A 10,000-nucleotide genomic window follows, 5' to 3' on the forward strand; every position below is an offset into this window, starting at 1 on the left:
GATAGAAGTTGTGCCTTACAGATTCATTCCAAACCGAAGCACCACAGACACGGAGCGTTCTCACCACCTCCTTATAACTAGCATGGAAGCCTCGAGCATAGACAGGTCTGGAGAAGAGGATGAAGTGTCCCTGCAGCAGGTGATTTTTTTTTTTTTTTTCCCCTGTTTGTCTCTGTAATTCTTATACCTTAGTATGAAAGTTGAATTATTTCTTTGTTCCACAGTAGATTCTGAGGGAAGAGATGGACAACACTATTTTGAATATTAATGTTTTAAACAGATACCTTTAAATGAAAAAGTATCTATGACATTGGTTATTTGTCTCTATTTCAGTAAAAGTTTGTATATTGTGATGGATAGTGATGGTCTGATATTATTTTAGGTACTCTAGTACTAAGAGATGGACAGGATTTACTTCTGAATTAATCATAGATTCCATAACCTTGATGCTCAGCTCAACATGGGAATCACGCTGTTTCTATTATTATTATTATTGTCATTATGATCATTATCATCATTGTTGTCATTGTTTTTCTGTTTTTGTTTTTGATTTAGTTATCAGCTATTTTTTTTTTTTTTTTTTGCCATGGAATGAGAAGTACCTTTACTGCAATACCAGAGACAGTTTCTTTATTTTATTTTTTCTGCTTTAGATCTTTATGATTACAGTTATACTGTTAAAGGTAGAACAGAATTAGGAAAATTATTGAGATTTTCATATCTTCAAAACTGTGGATTAGGATATGCATTTTCATAATGGAGTCTGGCCATCTTATTAATATGATAATATAAAGTTGAATTTATTAGGTAGCATAACATAATGCAAAGACAATATTGTATATGGCAGTACTTTACAACATACTATATTGAAAATATATTGACCGATATATAGAAAAAGGTATGAATGTGACTGAATAATTTTAAAAGCACTTAAGATTATTCTTATTTATATGTATACTTTTCTACATTTATTGGAATGAACTCCGTTTCTCCTATAATGTGGAAACATTTGATGAATTGCAAGATTAGAAGAAATAAGCTAGTCTGCCTTATTGTAATAAGGTAGATGTAATGTGCCTAAGGTAAATAATGGCATACAATGAACAGTATAGTATTTTTATTTTTATCATCTGTAGGTCACGGGAGAATAGACAGATAATTATACCAATGATCTTTTCAATTATCATTTCACTCAACAGAAAGAGTACCATGAGAAGATGACAGAGAACCTGAATGATGGGGCAGCACCTGAGACCCGAATTTTGTCATTTAAGAGTAAGGCACCGCAGGCAAAAGAAGGTAATTTGAAATTGCATGGGTAGATGTGTAATATATATTATGTCTGTCTTTTGTAGATATGTGCAGTTATGTCAAGACAAAAGTCTTGGGAGGCTTAACCCATTGCAGGCAGGGGATAGATTTGCTTGCCTTTATGTAACATGCCTTAACTTTTCCTATTCTCTTTGTCAAATATTGTAAAACTAGAGATATTTTTGTGTTTAAATTTTTGTATTTTTTTTATTGTATTGAGAGACTTTTATGTGTCATGTCGCAGGCTCTGTTAATTTTGCAGTTGACTGGAATTGTATTATAGGGTCCATATCAGCTCATTATTTTTTTTATACTCAGTGTGATAGAAGTATTACTGTTTTATGGGAGGACAAAAAGAAACTTAATATTTTCATATTCTTATAGTATCATGAGTAAATATGATACACATAATCATCTACATTAAGGATAACATGAAGTAGGGAAGAGGAAGGAAACGTGCTTATGAATGTGAGTGTCTCAGTAAAAGGCTGTGCTGTGTGCCACTGCTCTATAAAGATAGTGCTTGCTAGACACCGTGGATGGGTGCCATTCAAGGCTCTCTCCTACTGGTGCTAGAAGAAAGTGGTGCCATCTAGGTTTTGGATGTTAAGTTAGCTTAACCCACTCACGACGGGGGCATTCTAGCCTTGAATGTCACAATGCTGGGGCTTTCGAACGCTTAGGCCTAAATCAATTAAATGGCTGGCACAATATTGTGCCGCCCGGCCACTGGGCTTTTGAATGAGCGGTACAGTAGTGTACCACCCGTCCAGAGAGGGTTAATATTATGGGAATTATAGTAATTATGACTGCAACTGTCATCCTCACTCACTCCTTCCTCATAGGGCAATAAAATAGCACAATGATCCAAAATCCCCGAACGTCATGTACGTCATGATGCCTGTTGTCAGACCAAAGCTCCTGTGTCATATATGTCATGACACTGCAATTAGTTAAAATCCAAGAATGTAGAGGTTACACAATTGTTTTGGTATTAAAAAGAAGTTCAAAAGATTATGAGAGGTATGAGTTGCCAGTATAAAAGTAACAAAACAAAAGCTTGTTAAACATGGCATGTCCCTACAGAAAATTGTCCAAAGATTCCAATATCTTCATTTCTTCCAGGTCATTTGAACAACCACAAGGTTCTGTACAGCGCTGGGAAACCCACTGTGCCCAAGGCTGCCACGACAAGACACATTCCTAACATGCCTGAAAAGGTTCTTGATGCCCCAGAACTCCTTGATGATTACTGTAAGTTTAACCAGCATTGTGATTTTAGATTCTATTTTCCAGATGGTCATTCATGTTTCCATATACATGTGCATTTGACCATTTTGATATGTATATTGGCACATATATTTTTATATTTTAAGGACTTATGGGAAAATGAATTAGGTTAAAGGCAAAAAGGAAAAAAAAGTGAAAAAAATTCACCAACTATTTTTATGATTAAATTTTTTTTCATAAAATCTTGAATTTAGAGATCATGCCCATCTGTGAGGAGTTCAGTTAGAGGTCTCAAGACACAGAAAACATTTTTTATTTACACATTATCCTGTGGGATATTATTCTGCTTTTTGATAATCTAAAGACATTCTTTGCTTCCCCCTCAAAGATCTTCATCTACTTGACTGGAGTGTGAACAACCACCTGGCTGTAGCTTTGGGGAACTCAGTGTACGTCTGGAATGCTGGAGATGGCTCCATTACCCCTCTGTGCCAACTGGATGATCCTGATTACATCTGCTCCCTGTCATGGATTAAAGAAGGTTAGTTTTAGCCTCCATTCTTTTCTGCAAATACGTTCTTTGTTGGCGATGAGAAGGAGACGTTTCGCATGGAGAAAAGTATACATATATTCCTCATTTTGGTTCTCAGCCTTCATTCCCTGAGTCTTAACACCTTGAATTGATAGATATTGCTTTGTGAAGTTACACATTCTCTTGTACACCTTTCTAACTAGGTGCTGTACATAGGGCCCTTTTACTCTCTCCTAATTCTCACTTGCTTGTAGTTTGGTATGTTGCGATGCAGCCCAATATTTCATATGGTGTTTTGTCTTGGTATTTTGAAACTGATTTTATCAAATTACTGTTTCAAATGTAATTTGTCCAATATTGTGTATGCTCTGTATGTCTTATAAGATCAGTGCTGGAAAAAACAAGTTTTTGGATGTAAAGGTGTGAAACTGTGTTTCTTTAAAAAAACTACATGCTTTGTGTATTCATTGTAATGGAAGGACATATATGTAAAAGCTTGTTTTTCATGCAAGTAGTAATCATATCCATAATAGAAAATCATGTCTTCCATTAATTTAAACAAGGAGAGTATACTTCATAATAAAACAATATCTCTAATATTTTCTCTCAGTGACACTGTTGTTTCAGGGAAACTTATAAAAAAATCTCTGTTCAACCTTTCTCTTTGAGTTCCAGAGTATTAAAACAAAACAAAACCATTCTCAGCCCTTAAAATCAAAGCCCCTTTCAAAGTGTCTCAAAACTTTTGAAGTCTTCCCAACCAAGGGATTATTGTTGACCTACATTTCTGACATAAAAAAAATGAAATAAAGGAATGAAATGGAATACCATACTAAAATCACTGCACATTCTCTTTCTCTATACTCATACTGTAAAGTGTCTGAAATTTGCTCATTTTATAGCATTAGATTAAAAAATCCATTAAACTAAAATTTTTATTAGTGAATAGATCAGTCAAGAAGTTAATCAGAAAGACAATAACTCATCAATAAAAGGATCTTCTAAAAAAAATCAGATATTTTATTCATTCAAATATTCTGGAACATTCAGCCAGACCAAGTTTGCCATCAAATTCTGTATTCATGTTTGTTAAAGACAATATTCAGTACAAGACAGGATATGACCAAAGGTAAAAGAAACTTAAATGATTACAAACAAAAAATTTTCATACTGATGTACATGAGTTCGTTTCCACTTCCCCTCTTCCCTTCCAACACAGGTAATGTTCTTGGCATCGGAAACAGCTCGGGCGTCACACAGCTCTGGGACGTGGCGCAGCAGAAGCTCGTACGTAGCATGGCAGGCCATGAGAGCCGTGTCACCACCCTTTCCTGGAACTCGTACATCCTCTCCTCTGGGTCGCGCTCAGGACAGATCTTTCACCATGATGTCCGAGTGGCTGATCATCACGTGGCTACCTTGGCTGGGCATTCACAGGTAACTGGAGTCGGAACTTTTACTCTGGTGGTAGTTTATTGTTGCTGTATTTCTGTTAGAATTATTTTATTACTGTATTGTGTGTTCATTATTACTATTTTTGCAATACTCTACTACATTTTGTCAGTCGTTTGTTTGAAATTTCTGTGTATTCTCTGACAGAAACAGTGTATGAGTATGAGTATTTTTGCCTGGGTCTTATTATTTTGATCCCAACATTTAATGTCTCAGATATCATGTAATGAAAATAAGACATGGATATAAGAGAAATAGTACCTGTACAATATTTTTGCAAACATATAACCAGTAGAATTCTTTTCAACATTTCTAGAATATGTTACTGATGCAGAATTACCATGTTGATTGTTATTACTTTTTAGGTTATTTTAAGATGATATTTACTGACTGAAATACTTATTTGTTTGTATACTCTAAGATGTTTAAAGGGATGTAGAAAATTAAAGTATTGGTCTTTTCATCTATAAATACCCAGAAATAATAATCTTTTGAAATGACAGTTTTCCAGGAGAATTAAGATCCTTTTTTCTTTACCTAAATATGAAACTGCACACACATGGTATTTCATAAAAGTGTCTGTCCTTGTGCACAATAGGAGGTTTGCGGTTTGAAGTGGTCTCCTGATGGCCGACTCCTCGCCTCAGGCGGAAATGATAATCAGGTGAACATCTGGGATAACCTCAATACAACACCAGTTCACACTCTAACTCAACATCAAGCTGCTGTCAAGGTAAGCATCAAGCAGAAATAAGCAGAGAAAAATGTGATGTTGATTAAGAAATCCATTTTTTTCAGTATCTGCAAAATTTGTTCCTAATTTGTCAACTTTACCAAATGTGACAGATGGCAGAGTTAACAAATTTTCTGCAATATTTACAGTGTCAAGGTTATTTCATCATCAAATTTGATATGACAGGATGACAAAAGTATTTCTAAGCTCTGCAGTACGATGACAGACATGTTCATATTCCAGGCTGTAGCTTGGTGTCCGTGGCAGAACAATCTTCTTGCAACGGGCGGAGGGACTGCCGACCGCACCATCAAATTGTGGAACTGCACAACTGGCGTCTGTCTCAAGGATACCACGACCAATTCTCAGGTTGGCTGGTTATTGGTATTAGAGATGAGGAAGGCTGTAATATATTTAATATATTGAATATTTAAGATTTTTATTTATTTTTCATTTTTTAAGTAACATAACTAATGGTACTTGAATTTGAATCTAATCTCTCTCTTTTTCTCCTCTTCTTTTTAAAAGTCAGATTTCATGAGATGGTGCTAATTATTTTTCCCCTTTTTTTGAAATATAGGTGTCATCCATTGTATGGTCAGCAAACTACAAAGAGTTCATCTCTGGCCATGGTTTCTCGAACAATCAACTAACAATCTGGAAGTACCCAACCATGGCAAAGGTGGCTGACCTTACTGGTAAGTGGCATTAGGGTTTATTCCTTTTGAAGTTCTGAAATAGTTTATTATTATTTGTTTGATTTATTTGCTTTTGATCTAATTTAATTTGATTTAATTTTACTTTATTTGTTTTTTGTTTCTTTTCACACTATTTAGATGTTAATGTTGTCACCAATTTTACTTTATCAAGTCTAGGAAAATTAAATGAAACATTTGAATACACTTTCCCTGTTTTGCTTTATGAGCAATCATCTATTTTATATATTTTTGGATTCTCTCCGCTTTATTTATATCTCAAGATTCATAGTAATCTCACACATAACTTAGCCACTATTGTTACCAAGCATTACTGAATAGATAATTGAAAAGTGACTTATTCTGCCTTTTAAATCTAACAAAACTTGTGTTATCATCTGAAGCATTGTAGAGAATAATGACAAATCTCAATTTCCTTCCTGTACAGGTCACACTGGCAGAGTACTGGAGCTGTGCGTCTCTCCTGACGGCCAGATGGTAGTGAGTGCAGCGGCTGACGAGACTATCCGCATGTGGAAATGCTGGGCCGTGGACAAAAAGGACAAGAAACAGGCTGATGCTAACAAGGGCCATCCAATATCCATGCTGGCTCGTACTATTCGATAAATCGGGTGGACGATCGAGTTGGCCATCCTCTTCTTCCTCTTTTCTATTTTTTTTTTTTTATTATTGTTTTGTTACTAGGGGTATCCTAGAGTTCTTTTTAAATGTTCTGCAGGAGTGCATCTGATGAATGGGTGTTGTGTAAATTCCTCTTTTCGAAATGTGCTTTTATGTGCTGTAAAATATTAGGAATGAATGTACAGAATCTCAGAGTTAATTGCACAGAGCAATATCTGTAACTTTTAAATAGTTTCATGATGGAACTTGTATGATTTTCTTTTAATTTTTGTTACTGTAACTATGATTCATTCTTTAATATTCAGTATTGAATACAAAATAAATGTGACTTGCACCTTTGTCTGCAACAGTTACCAGATCACTTAAAAAGTTTTGTAATGATCATGAATCTGTCTCATCTGTCTTTGTCTGTCATAAACTTCTCATTTTGGGAAAAATCTCCATCCATAAAGCATTTAATGTTTTGATACCAATGATTTTATTCTGAAATGCGGAGATGGAAAGTCTCAAAAGATTGCCTTTTGCAGCTGTAAATATATGTCTATTACCTATGTAATTATTATAAGCTTTAACAGGAGTAACTTTTTCAGTGATTGATGTGTCTCTGGTTTACATATCAGTATCAGATATTTTTATAGGTATCTTTTAGAAATGATTGCACAGATTGTAATGCATTGGTAGCTAGTATTTCCAGTGATTAGCCACCTTTGTGTCTGTTGCAATATGCCTTCTTAATTTCTATAGCATTGTATTTTTTGGGCTTGAAATAAACATTACTTTGCTTGAGTGGCTCTTTTGATATTGTATTGGGTTATTCCAGTATGGTATATGATACTTTTTGTCTAAATCATGTGTTTAAAATGGGGAAATGAAAGGTATTAGTGTTTACTGTTTGGTTGGGCAAATGTTAAGACAAAAAGTAATGAAGGGAGCAGAACTACAATACAGTATTCCCTAATATAGCATCAGGACATCTGTTTACCAAGACATTTATTTTGATATGCTTGACTGAAGTTAATGACTTGAATAAAGTTAAAAAAAGAAGATGATAAGAGCCTTTGAGTAAATGGAAAAGGTATTTCACTTCTTAGCTAGGTTACATAACTAGTTAGGATATTAGAAATCCGGAATAATAGTTGTCCTCACATTATTCCATATCTGTCAGCATGGCTGTTCCTTTGACCATTTTACCTCCCTTCTATCTTCATAGAGTTTTTAATTTTAGATACGGGATATACTGACCTTGTACTAAGCATAGTTTACTGCCTGTTACGCTCTGGTCTCTTCTTTCTATTTTGTTGATATATTTGCTACAAAAGAGAAATAATGAACAGGATGCACTTGAACGTTCCTTTATCCTCCATTTTGACCAGGGATTCATGTTTGTGTTTCTAACTCTGTACAGGCCTCACATTTTACAACTTTAAATTGACTGGTTTCAAATTTTTAACAGTATCATAAAGAACAAGTGTGATTATAGGCCTATGCTGTGATCACCCTTAGTATGAATTGATGGATAACAACACAAGCATTGTATTTTAACCAATTAGGATTCTACGACAATATGAATCTGGTAACTTGTGATATGCTGGTTGATTTGTTATCTTCTTAATCCTCCTCTAGAAAACACTGACAGACAGTGCCAGAAGTGAGAGAGTCATGGAAGCGTTGTCTGCTACTTTGCTAAATATATCCTCTTATGAATAAAGGAATATTGTTCTTACATTCTGCCTTGACAACTTTACCACTATAAATCGAGAGATCAGTGGATAAAAAAGGGAAAGATTCTTATCCAATAATTTTTTAGTATGACTTGGTTTCCATTGTTTTTGTTGGGGCTTTAAACCTATCGATTGCCATGACTGTTAGGGTCTTCATATAACATATGTGAAACCTGATCTATCTGGTGTGTTGGACCTGTCTCCTTTCAGCATGACTCCTGGGAATTGAAAAAAACTTGTTATATCAGTGAATTGGTATATACAGATTAGTGTTGATAGAAGGGAGAAGAGGATGCTGAAATCCATGTAATTTTCCTATTAAACTCAGGACTAGTTTTCACGTGTAAAACTGCTTGAAAGAGGGTCAGATTAAGAAATGAATTTATATCAGTTTTACATGTCTAACTTTCCACTACATTCCAATCACAGCCAAAGACACTAGCATTTTCCTTTAAGACTTTAAGGGCAGCCATTACCATTGCAATTTGCTCTTAATTTTGCAAAATAAATCAGTACAAAATTTAGAACCTAATATTACATAGTGAAGGTTATGGTAAATGAAAAGCAACGAAACCAAACTTTGTGTGCTAATTTTCTCTTACTCCAACAACATAATCATCTAGAAAGGCATTCCTAACTAAAATTGCAATTAGAGAAAATGTAAAAGCCATTAAAAACAACTAATACTTTTTAGGGTGGATATTGTGAAGGGATATGTGGGAGAAGGAGAGAGAGGGATGGAAGTGATATTGTAGACAAGATTCAGTAGAGTAGAGGAGACAGAAAGAGGTGGGATATAGGCTAGTGTGACAGCGCCTTTTCAGAAAATTGACGGAAAAGTGCTAGTGTGACAGCGCCTTTAGGGAGATCCCTCGGTGGAAAGGAAGATCAGGAAAGAAGGATGGCAAAGGATAGGGATGGTAGGAATGCATAGGAGCAGAGCAAATGTAAGAGATGGGTTGATCTCGTGAAACAAAAAAGGAGAGAACAGAAAAGGATGATTGTTTTTTGAAGGTAAATATAGAAGGGGATAGGGTTGAGGTATTGTATATTTTTGTGGTCTAAAAAACAATATCTGGTTAAGGAGTAATATACACCTAAATCAATGCAGTAAGTTTATTCATGGATACGATCTATATGTATAAATAACAAACGGAATGGATGATGAATACTTTCTTGTGGGGCCTTAGACATGAAAAGAAAGAGGAAAAGAAAAGGTAAAATAGAAAAAAAGCTGTGTCTACAGGAATAGCTAAACAGTAAAAAAAAAAAAAAAAAAAAAAATGGAAAAGGAGATAATATAAAATCCTATTATGCCTTTGAAACTGAATATTGGTAAGAGTTTTACACGTGCAGACTACCTATGAATAGTTATAATCTACTTTATCATTCTGTTGGTATTTCGTCAATCACATTATGAAAACATAAATCACTTCCATCAATCACATTACAGTGCAATAAACTGGATAGATTGATACTCTACATTCTGTGAAGTGTTTTGCAATAATGGTTGACGATCATGCCGTAATCACAGATCATCTGGCTATATACCACTGCATAAAAGTAATGGAGATGCATTTGTGTTTATTGTCTGATATCAACAGTGGTAAGATTCCTTTCTTTATATTTGAAATAGCCAAAGGGATCTGATGCATTATTTTTATTATTGTAATTATCATTGTTT

At 34.7% G+C, this 10,000-nt stretch overlaps 2 protein-coding genes across 3 annotated transcripts in view; one reads left to right on the plus strand and one right to left on the minus strand.

Annotated features, from left to right (window-relative positions):
- fzy (cell division cycle 20 protein fzy) overlaps positions 1 to 7,381 on the plus strand; it is a 13,630-nt gene extending 6,249 nt beyond the window's left edge. For both annotated transcript variants that reach the window (XM_043009964.2, XM_043009965.2), the window contains exons 5-13: positions 22 to 139; positions 1,200 to 1,299; positions 2,437 to 2,565; positions 2,930 to 3,082; positions 4,293 to 4,510; positions 5,124 to 5,258; positions 5,502 to 5,627; positions 5,839 to 5,956; positions 6,402 to 7,381. In XM_043009964.2, coding sequence (XP_042865898.1) covers positions 22 to 139; positions 1,200 to 1,299; positions 2,437 to 2,565; positions 2,930 to 3,082; positions 4,293 to 4,510; positions 5,124 to 5,258; positions 5,502 to 5,627; positions 5,839 to 5,956; positions 6,402 to 6,580 — 1,276 coding nt within the window. In that variant the 3' untranslated portion in view covers positions 6,581 to 7,381. The remainder of the gene's footprint in view (positions 1 to 21; positions 140 to 1,199; positions 1,300 to 2,436; positions 2,566 to 2,929; positions 3,083 to 4,292; positions 4,511 to 5,123; positions 5,259 to 5,501; positions 5,628 to 5,838; positions 5,957 to 6,401) is intronic.
- Positions 7,382 to 9,180: 1,799 nt separating this feature from the next.
- Positions 9,181 to 10,000, minus strand: part of LOC147471622 (uncharacterized) — a 10,776-nt gene continuing 9,956 nt past the window's right edge. Inside the window, exon 9 of the mRNA XM_086538254.1 lies at positions 9,181 to 10,000. This exon is cut by the window's right edge and continues 643 nt beyond it. The gene's annotated coding sequence lies outside the window, so the exon portion shown is untranslated.

This window comes from Penaeus japonicus, unplaced genomic scaffold, assembly GCF_977035675.1.
Source record: "Penaeus japonicus unplaced genomic scaffold, GWHDUDI00000001_assembly GWHDUDI00000007, whole genome shotgun sequence".
In the NCBI taxonomy this organism is placed as follows: Eukaryota; Metazoa; Arthropoda; class Malacostraca; order Decapoda; family Penaeidae; genus Penaeus; species Penaeus japonicus.